Source organism: Talpa occidentalis, unplaced genomic scaffold, assembly GCF_014898055.3.
Source record: "Talpa occidentalis isolate TD23 unplaced genomic scaffold, MPIMG_talOcc4v2.1 talOcc4.2, whole genome shotgun sequence".
Classification (NCBI taxonomy): domain Eukaryota; kingdom Metazoa; phylum Chordata; class Mammalia; order Eulipotyphla; family Talpidae; genus Talpa; species Talpa occidentalis.
The window spans coordinates 130,413,405-130,428,820 of NW_023602073.1; the positions used below are offsets into that span (position 1 = coordinate 130,413,405).

The following is a 15,416-nucleotide window of genomic DNA, read 5'->3' on the forward strand; positions in this document are numbered from 1 at the left end:
GCCGAACTCCAGCTGTTGATACTGTGGGAAAGACATCCCTGGGAGGGGGAGGAAGGAGCTTGATATCTGAGATGATCTGGAAGTTGGCTGTGCCATGTTTATGGGTGATGACAGGAGAAAATACTGCTTTAAGTTTTTTTCTGTTCTGTTTCCTCTTTTAATCTTAAATTTTAAAGCTAAAGTCATTAACCACTTAAATAAAATGAATGAAAACAAGTGCACAGAGGAAATTAAGAAAGTTGTCATGAGAGAAGTGGGTCACTTTGGAGATAGTCAGTGCTTTCCAGGAGAAGGGTTTGCTGAAAGCAGCAGCTAAGCCTAGGAAGGGAGCTGCAGAGACTGACAGCGCTTGGAGCAGGGAGAGGTGCGCTGGGAAGTACCAGGATCAACAGGATAGATCGGGGCCAGAGATAAATACTATTATCTGGGCCGAGACTAGCACTCAGTAGACATGGAAGAAATTCTTCTTCCTTTCCTTCATTTCTTTTGTTCTTCAAATTCAGAATTTAGGTTAGGAATCAACAGTACTTATGTTCAGCCATTTTCGGCTAAATAGAGTTTCACACATTAGTGAAAATCAACTAGCATTTATAATAACTACATCTTGGCAGAAATAAAAGACTATTTCTAATAAATATTCAAAGTAAGGCTGCCTATACTACATTTTAAATCAGAACCTTACAATTCTAGTGTTTTTGGAAGAGAGATTAGAGATAAGCTCAAAGTCCTCATTGTATAGGAGGAAACAGGCCCCTAGAGCTTGGGTTGGAAGTCAGTCTTCCTGATCCTTCAATGTTGTGCTTTTCCTACCACATTATCAAGTTAGTTGTTGACAGGAAGCATTCTTCTGAAGCATGACTATACTCCTTTTTATTAGTTTTTATTTTCAGGCTCTCTGTTTTCCATTTTTACCTCTTAAGGCCTAATTTTTAAGGTCTTTAACAAAGGTTCACCTCTTAAGGCCAATGCAAGAATATCAGTAGCTGCCACTTTCAGGAATCAGGAACTCTTTAGAATTTTTTTGCATTTCATTTCTTTTTCCTTTTACAAATGAGGGCCTAATTTACTCGAAAATTAAGTAATAGGTGGCAGTTCGTCTTAACAGGTACCAGCTAGGACTGAGGAATACAAAGTAAAAGAATGGGAGCTGAGGCACCTGTCACTGTGGAGTCATGTAGCAAGAGAGGCGCTGACATGCTGTGTGCAAAGCAAGTGGCAGGAACTAAGAAGTCCCTAGACTAAGAAGTCCATGCAGTAGACATCCTGATCTCAGAGCGTAAAAGCTCTCTAGTGTAGTAGTGCCCTCCCTTTTTATTATTTATTTATTTTTGCATCATGCCAATGAAAAGCAATTACCCATTGGTAAGCATCTGCAAAAGTTACAAAGACAGTAAATGAAAGGCTAGAAAATGATAAAATCTTGGACTATCAGTTATACCATATTAGTAAACCAGGAAGGGAGCATAAAACTTACTTTCACTAGCCACATGATTAGCTGGAAAATAACCTTCTTGTCCCTTTCCTATGCTGCCATACCACCAGTCTTCATTATCTTTGAAAAACACTCGGATAATGTCTCCGCGATGGATGGTTAGTTCATCTGATCGATTCGCTGTGTAGTCATAAAGAGCCACTACCTAAGAGAGAGATAAGACCACCACAGCTTTATCACAACTGTACCACAGAGAAAACCCCCAACATTCACTTCCTCTTGCAGAAGAGCAGCTGAAACCAAAGCAGTACTTTGGTAAGTCTGAGGCTGTCTCAAGGTTTGCTAATGGGATCAGGGCTGGTGGGAACACAGCAGGAGAAGCAAGATAAAAGACTGTGGGGTTGAGAAATGGTTAAGAGCATTCAATACACTAAGATTAACTTCAAAATAGCAGATGTCAATTTTTTTTAGTAAATTACTTGTGAAGCAAATAAAAAAAATGCTCACACCATTCGCTTTCTTAGAATTGCCTTATATGACACCTTTATATACCATTCTCTGGGCTAAGCAGATGCATCTGAAAACAAAAAATTCTTCAGAAGGTCAACAATTTTACACAAAGGAAAAAACTCAATGGAACAACTTGATTACATAACTACATGGTGATCCCCTGGTTTACTGTTAATGTCTCTTTTTTGAGATATGTTTCTCTACAAACACATATGTTTTTGACATTTTATATAAACAACATAACCATTTGACTACCTTTAAAAATACTCTAAGTTTATTTTCTAAGGATATAGATTTAAGAGGAAAAGTCTAGGAGAGACTGTGTTGTTACAGCAGTCCTTTGATTTTTTTTTTTCCTTTCGAAAAACCCAAATCAAAATGAATGTGAGTGGCTGCACAGGTATTTAAAATGCCACACAGCAGTTACAAGGAGGCAGAGCTCAACGTGTTTTAAATATGATGCACTATATAAAGTAGGACTAATGTACATATTAAGGATAACTTATTTCTACTTTTTCCTACTTAAATGGGACTTGAAAATTTATAGGTTATATAACTATACATATAACAGAAAATTATTATATTACAATCCTTTGACTTTAGATTGAGTACTGACTCATTCACTTTAACAAATATTTATTGAAATCCTAATGCTTGTGGTACTATACCAGGAGATTAATACACAATGATGAATAGGATAATTTCTAGAAGGGGTACCTTATTTAGGCTTTGCAGGAGAATAAAGGATAATCAGGAATCAGTCAGGTGAAAAGACTGAAAGTATATCTCAAGTAGACTGAGTTGTATATGTGAGAGTCAGTGGACGAGAAAACCAACATAGTTCAATATGCTGGAAGCCTGGCATTGGAGGCAAGAGTCTCGAAAGAAGGGAGAGGGAAGTTGAGATGACAGAAATAGGTAGGTGCCCAATCAAGTGTGTTGAAAGAGTTTAGACTCATGAGGGAGGAGAAGGCAGAACTCTAATGAAGAGGTTAACAAAACTCTTTGTGATAACTTTTAATTAATTTACAATATTTATTAACACATTAACTAGGAGATTTTAAAATTTATTTATGCATACAAGCACTGGGTTACAGGCCAGAGGTGTGGAGGGTGAGAGGATTCACCAGAGACAGAGTGGGGAGTAGAACAGGCAGACTGACTGAAATACACTGCTGAGGGGAGCAGCAGGTGAGACAGGAGAGGTCTGCTGCACCATGAGGGTAGCTCCCTGGCTGGGAATCGAACTTGTGCTGCAATGACAGCAGATAGCTTCAGAGTGCTGCATCTTAACCCCTTGCGCCACCAGGGAGGCCCCCATTAATGGATTTTAATGGATAAATTTGGAATTAACTATTATCACTATATGGCATAAGGGCAGAAATGACAATTTAATTAAAATGGTACAAAAGTAATCCTTACTGAACTGCTTAGCACATTCCTTAATTTATAACATGGTATGTAGGGTATTTTTTAGTTTACAAATATTTTATAAGTTTTAGTAAATTGATGCGAAATCACTTATATAAAATTGAAACTTTTAACTTTTCCCTTCATTTTTCCTCCTTCAAACCTTTATTTTCCTACCTAGCACTCTCAGAGAAGAGGAAAAGCTAACAAAATGTTCTGAGTGATTGCCAAGTTCTAGATACTCGGCTAGCTGCTTATGTAAATTAGATAACTGAATCTTTATGACAATCCTATGAGGAGATACACTCATTTCAATTTTGTAAATGAAAACTGAAGTACAGAGAAATGGAAGAATTTTCCCAAAGTAAACTAGTAAGTGATAGAACCAGGATTTAAACAGTTTGCCTTTTTCCCCCCTTACAAAACTATATACATTTATAGCCCATCTTTGTCTAGCATCAAATATGGGAAGGGAGCAGCTGAGAGGGTAAGAGGAGGAACAGGAGAACCTCATCACTCATGAAAGACAAGACACATTCTTGGAATAGTAGTACTATGGCAGCTGGCTGTGATAAGACCAATTATCCTGGGTCATTGTAGACCTACTACGCTCCTTTCAGGATACGCAAAATAGCCTGGGTGTTGAAAGCTGTGTGGCCTTGTTCCTGATATTCCTCCCCCTGGCTCTGGTACACAATTTCAATGTATTTTATGCAAATATGAGGTCAGTGTATACTTATTTGGAGCCAGAGGTAGCTGCTGGGAAAGAGAGCAGGAGAAACCAACTTCGGCAACAGGATCACTAAGGAAGTTTCACATCAGCTTTTGTTCTTGTGTGGAACACTTGTGTAGGTCACTAATTATCTAGGATTTATCAATGTGGAGTCAGAAAACCTTTCCTGAATTTTCTACCAGGCATGGTGAATCTTTTCAGAGGTATGGGACCCAATGAACTTGTAAGAGTCTATATTTTAACTTTCCTACCAAAGTGCTTACACCGATGTCACATGACCTTGAGGTCCTTGTAAACATGTTCTGTCCTTTGTCTCTGTTACAAACTGAATTGCGCCCATGCCCAAATTCATAGGTTGAAGATTTAAGCAACAATGTGATTGCTTGGAGATAGCAGCTTTAAGGGAATTATGGACAAATGAAGCCATATGGATGGGGCGCTAATCCACTAGGACTAGTGTCCTTATAAAAAGAGGAAGAGACACCAGGAGCACATGGACATGGAGTAAAAGGCCATGTAAAAGGAATGATGAGAAGGCAGCTGTCTGTACGTGAAGAAGAGAGGCCCCAGAAGAAAATCAACTTGTAACTTGATCTTGAACTTCTGGCTTCTTGAACAGTGAGCAAACATATTTCTGTTTAAGTCACCCAATCTATGCTACTTTGTTACAGCAGACTTGGCAGACAAACACAGTCCAACAACCTAATGGTGTCAGATGAATCACACACAACCACACACAACCATCTTAGCACTGCAGATGGGTAATGTTTCACTTCTATGCATTTTAGGTCCTTAGCAGTTTATGATGTGTTCCACACTGCTATTATGTTATCTTCTGTTGTAGAAACAAAGACCCTGTCACAAACTCCACAACCAGCATCCTTAGGAGGGTGATGGTTGTGGAAGCTACAGACTCCAAACATATCACCTAATTTTACCATTATAGAAAAAAAAAATTTGCTGTGCAATCAGCAATCAGTATGTTTCACATTAGCTAATTCATTTTAGCAGTGGATTCTGCCCATATCATGTCTACCCCATTTCCAATTAGAATTTGTTATGATCTCACTATTTCAGGATAAAGTAAAGCTTCATAAAAAAGTTGGGAGACACGATTCCATGAGGAGATTAATACTTTGTTTTTCCTTATTCTGGTAGGTCTTGTCATGGAAAATACAACTTGACCATTCTTAATGAGTATTTTCTATAAGGTATCATTCCTTGCACACAGTATTCTAACATGTAGGTATAACAATCTCCTTGACAGTGCTGAGCTGACAGTAGTAAAGAAATCTTTCTGTAATAGAAGGTTAAGTATATGAGTTTATTCACTCATTTCAGAGGTCTGGGAAATGAGATATAACACAAAATCCACGAGGTCAAATTTTGACCACTATTAACATATTTGAAACAGAGTTCTCTTTCTCAAAGTTTGCCAAGTTGCTTGGGCATACACAATGTGGAAATGCAATTGACAAGCTTTATTGTGACATAGAAATTTCAGTCTTCATAGCAATGCTTGTCAGATACTACTTCTTGGTTTAAATACTACTCTTGGTTTAAATACTTTTTTTTTTTTTAAATAACAGCTTAGTTTGTCAAACTGTTATAAGACATTCAAGTGAATTCTTTGTATTATTTTTGGAGAGATGTTTCATTATTATAGTTGTCTGTGAAGTTCTCTCAATGGTTTTTCAAAGCAGAGTACTGAAGGAACACTAACCAGCACTGTTATGTTGTTTAGTTACCTTGGGAGTGGTGGGTTTTCTTGCATTCCTTTAGAGTGTGGACTTTTTCTGGTATATAGTTACTTGAGGCTGGTTTGATTCGTTCCAAAGTTTTAAGTTTTGCTAGCGCAGATTCAGAGAAGACTTTACTCTGGGGCTCAATAAATCTCATTACCAGGAATTTCTACCTGATGTTTCACATACAGGAAGGGTTTTAATTTCTGGCTATTCCCATCCTATTGTGTGACTTACTACTTTCTGATATATTTATCCCATGCACATGCAGATCAGCACTCAGTCAATGGCTTATTAAGAGGGCTTGCACTTCATATGGCTATTGACAGGATCATTTACCAATAAGAAAGAACATAAAGCTCTAATATAGAAATATTTAAATTATACTGAATGTGTGCTCAAGTAATAAAACATTTGTCCTTTTTTGATCTCATACATTTTTTCCTCAGGAATGGCCCATCTCCCGTGTGTTTGTAGCTTAGTGCAAACCTTGGCTATATAGCTGGCCCTGTTATTTTACCATTCTATATAGAATGGAATAGAAAGCAATTTACATATAGGAACAATTAATTTGAGAAAGGGGAGAAGAAATTTCTTTGTGTAGATTTCATAAGGACTGGAGAAACAAGAGAAACAGTAATATTATAATATATATATGGCCTAAGCCAGGCAGTTTCATTTACAGTATTGTTTTCTATGTAGTTACATGATGTGACTTTTTTTTTAAAGGTTTATTTATTTATTTATACAAGCACTGGGTACAGTCAGAAGCACGGGAGGGTGAGAGAATTCACCAGAGCCAGAGGGGAGAGCAGAGCAGGCAGACTGACAAAACACACTGCTGAGGGGAGCAGCGGGCGGCAGGAGAGGTCTGCGCGCCATGTGGGACCCTCGCCAGTGGCTGGGGATCGAACCGGAGCTGCAGAGGCTGTGGGCAGCTTCACAACCCAACGTTCAACCGCTGCGCCACCGGGGAGGCCCCATGATGTGACTTTTTTAACTATGTTTAAATGTAGTTTATAATGTAGTTACATGATGTAGCTTTTTAAACTATGAAACTATTAGAAATTGTCCCATCTAGTAAAGTATTCATAATTGTGGGTTAAGATGCTGTTGCTGATTCTTTGGCCTTTAAGAGACATTCTTTTTTTTAAATTTTTTTAATATTTTATTTATTTATATAAACACTGGGTACAGTCAGAAGCGCAGGAGGGTGAGCAAATTCACCACAGGCAGAGCGGAGAGCAGAGCAGAGCAGGCAGACTGACGAAGTACACTGCTGAGGGGAGCAGCGGGTGGCAGGAGAGGTCTGCGCGCCAAGTGGGACCCTCACTGGGGGCCGGGGATCGAACTGGCATTGCAGAAGCTGCAGGCAGCTTCGCAACCCAGTGCTCAACCACTGCGCCACCAGGGAGGCCCTTAAGAGACATTCTTGATGAATTTTATAGAATTCTGAGGAAAGGTGTTTATTTTTTCTTTCAAGTTCTACGCTATTTCAATATTTTAAGAGGTCTGGGTCTACTGTAGCATTTCATATGCTTTCCTATTTCTTAGGTGACTGAAGATACTTTTCATATACTCAACAGCAGTTTCTATATCTTGATCCTTTTTTTTTTTCCTTTGGAGTTAAAAATGGGTATGATTGCCTATTAGCCTTTGCTTTCTTCTGTGTTAAAATTGACCATTCCATCTAGGAGCATGCTCCTAACTCTTGTGATTGTTTTGTTCTTGTTCCATACCTATGATTTTTCTTTCACATCATTTAGCCTTGTTAAAATTTTGGAGTCTTCTTGGAGATCAATCTGAGTTCCTATTAATTAAAAGGATACATTTGGTGCATATTCCTTAAATTCTCGTGCACTTTGAAATGAAGCTGGATTTACCATAGAGAAGTACAAAAGGAAGATATCAGTAAGTCACTGGATGAGACAAAGGTGACTGAAGTCAGTCTTCTTGTTAATCATGCCATAGAGTCCCAGGAGATACTGCCTGTCCTCTACAGTGAAAGTGGTTGAAGATGCTGGGCACCTGCTCCTCTGGGAGGCATCGTTGGCATGGCTCATGAGTAGGCACCTCTTGTCCACTGCCCCACTGCAGGCCATGCTGCCACTATAGACAGGTCCCCCCAGCAGGGCCACCCTTGGCCCCCCAGGCACTATTTTGTAAGTGAAGTTTGTTCCATCTTAACAAAGTCTCATTTTTCAACAATGCCAATTAAGGAATGTTTGGTCTTTATTATTAAAATAGTAAAAAGAGCAGATAAAACATGTTAGTAGAAAATCAAATTGAACAATAAATCCTGAATTGTTCAGAAACACACTATAAAACATTATCCACTTTAAATTATCACTTTAAATTATCCATTCAAATTATCCACTTCCTAATGATGGCTTTCAAACTGTTTATTTCATATGAGCAGTGAAGAAACATGGCTTTATTTCTAGCATCCTGTGGTAGAAATATGAATGTACTTCTTATAATTATTTACATAAATACTATGTAAGACAACTTTAAAGATACCTAAAAAAGAAACCAAGATTCTGTTCCTTTTAACTGATCTTATCTAGTTGTTAATAGATTAAGAAAATAGATATAGAAAGTAAATAATCACACAAAGTTCACTGCCTCTGTACCAGACAAATGATCTGTTCCTATACGGGAGCCGTAAACACATCATCAAATGCTGGAAAATATTTAATTCCAAGTATCTTCTAGTAAAATAATAGAAAGAATACCAGATTATGAATTAAGGCAGTAGGTTTCCCAGTCCTGTCTGGGCCTCCAAGGCTAAAGTATATCATAAAACATGCAGACTGGATGTCACTAAACAGAAAAGTTTGGCCCAAATGATATGTTGTATACTTTTCAGATTTTAAAATTCCAGAATTCTAACTGTAAATTGATGCTATTGAGGGTGGGGGGTGGGGAGGAGGCGGGCCGAGGGTGAAGAGAGAAAGGGAAGGGGCAAATGGACTGGTGGAAGATTATGGGAGTCTTGGTGTTAGGCGTGGTGTGGTAACACATCTGAAGAGGTGGGATCCTATATTTGTGAATCATAATCTGTTCTCAACCAATGTTATCTTAAAAAATTATTAAAAAATTTCTAGCACACAGGTATTCAAATAACTACTCTAAATGAACAGCACTCATAGATTTTAAAGTAAATTAAAAATATTAATTTGTGGGATAGTAGTATGACTGTGATCACATGTACATCAGCTTCTTTACTGATTGCTATAATACTATAAAGGAAAATCCTCTCTAATAATTAAAGAACAATCATGTTAAGGCATTTCTTTTGAATTTACCATTTGGAAATTTCTTTTTTTCTTTGAGAAACAGGAATAAAGTTATTTTAAATCTGGACACAAATTTTTAAATTATTGTTATCAGTTAAACCTTTTCTCATTGAAAAGCACAATTCACATATTTTGTTACAGTGAATAATTAGTGCTTCAGTAAAAAAGTTCTAAAATACATCTTTTTATTGGGCTATTTTCTTAAAATATAATGAGAACAATGCAAACCTTTATTCAATCATTTTTTTAATTGAAGTAATATTATAACCATATAAATGTCAGGTGTGAGTCACTGTAACTCAGCACATACATGTTCTGTCTTAGTCTAATTCTATCCATCATTTGTCCCCTTTGACCCATCACCCATGCCCTCTCCCTTTTGGTAATCACTAGCTGCTCTTATATTCTAATTTATTTTTTGTTTCCTTTAGCTCATCCATTCATTTTCTCTCCTACATCATATATGAATGAAATCATAAGGTTTTTGTTTTTCTTCATCCAACTTATTTCACTAAGCATAATTGCCATACTTCCATGCACTGGGTTACAGATTTTTTTATTTTTGGTTAAGAAAAATGAGAGTATAATTTTCTTTCTTGAGAGGGATAACGAAAGGAGAATTATAAAGCAATGATTTATATTTGGGTTCTCAAAGTATGGGTTCCAGGCCAAAAATAGCAATATTACCTGGAGACATATTAGAAATGCAAATTATTGAGCTCCATTCCATACCAACTTAAATCATATATTAGATGGAATCAGTAATCTGTTTTAACATGCCTTCCAGATGATTCTGATGCACCTAAAGTGTAGTAATACTATTTCAATCATTTACAAAACATTTACATTTAATTTTTGCACATATTAAATATGTAACTAAAATGGGTAAGAAACCAAATTTTACATATAAAGCCAAATCTTAAAATAGACAGCACTGGCAAAACTTAAGAGAGTAAACTTGTTCTTCCTTCTCCTCTTAATTTTACTTATCTTGCTATTTTCCCTTTTGTCTCACTGAAATGCTGACTAGTTCCAGATTTGAGTAATTTGCCATCTACTTCATTTTTTTCAACAAGTTCATGTTCAAACTGTAAGTAGGAGTCATAGTAAACATTTCTTAGGTTTTCCTCTAACCTCCTAAGGATTAGTGAACTTTAAAAATAGAAGACAAAGCAAAAATGAAAGAATTTGTATCACCAGCAATAATTATTAGCCTCTATTGTACACAAGTTACCCTAAGAGGCTAGAGAAATAGTGAACAATACACACAAATCCCTGCCCTCAGTGATCTTCTATTTCATTGGATATTCCATTATTTCTTGGCGTGGTGGTCCACTTCAAAGATAAGACAGTACTCTAATGTCTGTACAAGTTAATGCTTCTGTTTCTTTACTTTTAAGTTGCTAATATATAGTACCAGGGTGCACACTGATACTGAATATTTAAAAAGTTATTTATGAATCATTTCAGAAAAGTGTAATGAATTTCATTAAATTCTCTAATGATTAACCATGAACTATGAGTAAATATAAAATTGCTAGTAAAACTGAACCTTGCTATTCTTAACATAGAACTTATAAAACCATTATGTAAATCGCTAAGATCCTGAAAATAAAAATAGAACAATAAAAAATCACAGAGAGGAAACAAATTGGCTTTAAAAACATACAGGAAAATGTCTGAACTTATTAGTAATCAAAGGAACACTAATTAAAATGGGAATACTATTTTCAGTTAGCAAATGTGTAAAATTTCCCCCACTCCCAAAAAGACAAACTGATGGGGATATGGTAGAAATGATATTCTCATGCACTGTGGGAGGCAGTGTGAATTTTTACAACCTTATCAAAAGCAAATTTGCCAATGTATTATATATCAAGATCCTTAAAAATATCCATATTTCTTAATTCAATAATTCTATTTTGAAGGCAGCAATCCTAAGTGCAGTCAGAGCTTTTTTGTGTTAAAAACACTCACTGTAAAAAACATGCTTAAGGATTAGATTAAGATAATGTTTTTAAACAAATTAAAATATTTACAATAACATTCACAATTTATTAAGAGTTTTAGTATAGAAATTATGAAGTTAAAAAAATGCAATAGTTGCAAGAGTGGAGCTTTAAGCTGGTGGAGGAAAGAAGCAGAGAACTTTTAAGATAAGTAAATTCAGATTATCTGGCATGAGGAAGAGAAAGGAAAAAAATGAAGAAAAATGAACAGTCTTAGAGATCTATGAGATGCTGTCAACACATGGATAATGTACCAACAGAAGCATAAAAGGAGTTCCAGAGGAGAGGAGACAGAAAGCAAAGAAAGAATATTTGAAGAGATATAGCCAAAACTCTCTATTTTGATAAAAACATTAATCTACACATTCATGAACCTAAACAAATTCAGTGTAAGACTAATTAAAATAATCCACACCTAGACATAGCAAAACAGCTGAAAGACAAAGAAGCTTACAAGCATCAAGAGGAAAACAACTCATCATATAAAAGGAATTCTCAGTAAGACTGACAATAACTTCAAGCCTGAAACCTTAGTAGGGTGATGTTTTCAACATTTAGTGTTGAAAGAAGACTCATCAATTATTTAGTATTAAAAACAAACAACGCCCTATCCTTTAAAATGGACTGAGAAATTAAAACAGTCCCAGATAAATGATAACATAGAACTCCTTGCTAGCGACTGCCCTTTGATAAAAACTAATAGAATTCTTCAGACTAGGAAAAAAGGGCAACTGACAGTAATTCAAATCTGCTTGAAGAGATAAAGAGCACTGGCAGAGGTAACTACAATGATATAAAAGACATTTTTTGGGTAACTCTTGTTTCCATTTGATTTTTAAAAGACAACTTTGTAAAGGTATAATTATAAAATATAAAGGTATAAATATAATTAGTATTGCTGGATTTCCAAATATATAAAGATATAATTTGTATGACATAATAGCATAAAGGAGGCAGAATGAAAAAAAAAAAATGGAGCAAAATTTTCACATACTACTGAAATTAAGTTTGTATTAATTCAAATTATATTATTTTAAATTAATATGTTAAGTGTTGTTATCAGGGTAATAGAAAGTAAAAGTAAAATGAATGCTTTCCAACTCATTCTATGAAGTCAGTATTACTGTGATCCTAAAACTAGGCAAGAATACCAGAGATGAAGATTTCTTATGATTACTGATATAAAAATATCAATAAACTGCTAGTAACAGAATCTATAATATATTGAAAGGATTATATACCATGACCATGTGGGATTTATCCCAGGAATGACATGCTGGCTTAACATGTGACAAACAGTCAATGGAATAAGTCATATTAATAGTGTTAAGGACAAACCTCAAATAATCATCTCGCTATACACAAAAGATGCATTTAACAAAATCCAGCATCCCTCAATAATATAAGAATATAGGGGGGTTTCTTCAACCAAATAAATTGAGCAAGTGAGCTAAGATTTGTAGGGTAAAGCAAGAAACCCAGAATAAACCAAATCATAAAAAAGGAAAAGTTGGGGGACACATACTGATTGATTTTAAAACTTAGTACAAAGCTATGGTGATTAAAACACAAAGATATGCCTATGGATCAGTGCAATGGCATTTAGAGTCCAACATATACCTTTGACAAGGACTCCAAGACTATTAAATGGAACAAAGGATAAGCTTTCTGATAACTGTGCTGGGACAACCAAATAGCCCAAAGGACACAGAAACATTAATTCAAAAGGCACCTGCACCCCTATGTTTATAGCAGCACTATTTACAATAGCTAAGCTATGGAAACAACCCAAATGCCCCAAAACAGATGACTGGATCAAGAAGATGTGGTACACATACGCAATGGAATATTACTCAGCAATCAAAAAGATAAGCTCATGCAATTTGCAGCAACATGAATGAAGCTGGAAAGGATCATGCTCAGAGAAATAAGCCAGAAAGAAAAAGAAAAATACCAGATGGTTCTCACTCAGCAGGAATTTAGAAAACCTAAATAAGGGACCAGAAAAAAGCCTAATTACAATAAAGTAAACACCAAAATCAATAAGCAACTATAAACCAGAGACACACTACCGGGGTGGGGGGAGGAGGGAGTAGGATCAAAACAAGGGGGCATAATAATTGTATGGGGATTATAACCAAGATGAAAATGCATACATTGTGCAAAAATGAAAAATGATGTAAAAAATATATAAAACTTAAAAAAGAAAAAAATATTTAAAAAAAAGTTACATTCCTAACTCACAATATAAAAATTAACTCAAAATATAGACTGAAAAAGAGCTAAACATTAAATTCTCTTTATGATCTTGGATTAGACAATGGTTCCTTAGGTGTGACATCAAAAGTACAAGGACAAAATAAAAGATATGTAAATTGGGCTTTTTACAATAAAAAAACTGTGCTTGTGATCAACTGAAAGAAAAGACAACTCACAGCATGGGAGAAAATATCTGTAAATCTTCCATGTGATATGAGACGAATATATAAATAGTTACAAATCAATAAGAAGACCCAATTAGATAAATATATTTATATATTTATATAATTTACATAATTATAGAATTAATTTTTAAACAATAAATGCACCACATTTTCCAAATTGGCTAACTTCGACTCCACTTCTAAAAACAAAAGCTTATTTCTACATTTGGTTTATGTTTTGAATTTCATATATACAAAATAACATACATTCATTAAAAACATCTGATTTACATAGAGTAAAATATAATTTGCCCATTAGAAACTGGGGAAAGAATTTGAAAATATTCGCCAAAGAAGGTATACAAATAGCACTTCAAAAGATGCTCACATCATTAGTTATTGAAGGAAATGCAAAATAAAATCACAAGATAACACTTCCCACCCACTAGGATGGTTATAAGAAAAAAGGACACTACCAAGTGTGGGTGAGGATATGGAGAAACTATGAAACTCTTATACATGGCTGGTGGGATAGTACAATGGTTTAGCCACTTTCAAGAACATTTTGGTAGTTCCTCAAAATGAAACAGATACCACATGACACAGCAATTCCATTGCTAAATATACACCCAAGGGAACTGAAAACATATGTCCAAAAAAAACTTTTATGTGAATGTTCATATAGCATTATTCATAATAGCTAAAAATAGAAGCAATCCAAATACTCATTAAAGGATACATGGATAAATGAAATCTGGTATATATCCATATAAGAGAAAATTATTCAGTTATAAATAAAATAATGAAATTTGGATGCATACAAAAAGGATGAATTCTGAAAATATGCTAAGTGAAAGAAGCTAGATGCAAAAGATCACATATTATTGAATTGCATGAACAGAATATGCAAAACCATAGAGACAGAATATAAAATGTATTTTCCAGGAGGTAGGGAGAGAGAGCAATGAAATGGAGGGAGGCATGGTGAACTAGTGAGTATGAGATTTCTTTTGGGGTGATGACTATGTTTTAAAATTACAGTAGTGATGGTTGCTAAACACATTTGTGTACTTTATTTTTTTTTAAGATTTTTATTCATTTATTTATACAAGCACTGGGTACAGTCAGAAGCACGAGAGGGTGAGAGAATTCACCAGAGCCAGAGCGGAGAACAGATCAGGCAGACTGACGAAATACGCTGCTGAGGGGAGCAGCGGGAGGCAGGAGAGGTCTGCGCGCCATGTGGGACCCTCGCCTGGTAGCCGGGGATCGAACCAGTGCTGCAGAGGCTGCTGGCAGCTTCACAGCCCAGCGCTCAACTGCTGCGCCACCGGGGAGGCCCACATTTGTGTACTTTAAAGGGGCAGATTTTATGTGAATTACATTGAAATAAAGTTATTATAAAAAAGATCATAAAAATTATGGTTATGGGAGGTGAAGCTGGTTATATAAATAAAGCAACAGACACAAGCAAAACTACAAAGAAGACCATAGCTCCCCAGGTCAAAGAGGAGAGCCCTGAGAATCTGGGCATGGAAATGGACAACAGAGATTAGACTATAAAATGTAATGGAAGGAGAAAGCATACATGTGGGATAGAGAGAAATTGACTAAGATTTATATATTATCATGGTTTTATTGGTCAGAATTGAGCAGCTGGTAGTGCCAGTGACAGCAAATTAAGGTGAAGAGGCCCATTGAAGTTCCCAGGAAGACAAGAATTTTGAGCTTTACTTATTTTTAGGTTTTTTGGGTTACCAAATGGTTATCAGTCTAAGTACTTACTATAAAGATTATTTCAGTGCATGGAGAAAGGAAAGAATAATTCAGATTAGACACATCAACTGAGAAGTCTATC

General features: G+C 35.7%; 1 protein-coding gene across 1 annotated transcript in view; it reads right to left on the reverse strand.

The window, feature by feature from the left end:
- AHI1 (Abelson helper integration site 1) overlaps nucleotides 1-15,416 on the reverse strand; it is a 164,623-nt gene that overhangs the window by 38,630 nt on the left and 110,577 nt on the right. Inside the window, exon 23 of the mRNA XM_037520436.2 lies at nucleotides 1,475-1,637. Within this exon, the coding sequence (XP_037376333.1) occupies nucleotides 1,475-1,637 (163 nt within the window). The remainder of the gene's footprint in view (nucleotides 1-1,474; nucleotides 1,638-15,416) is intronic.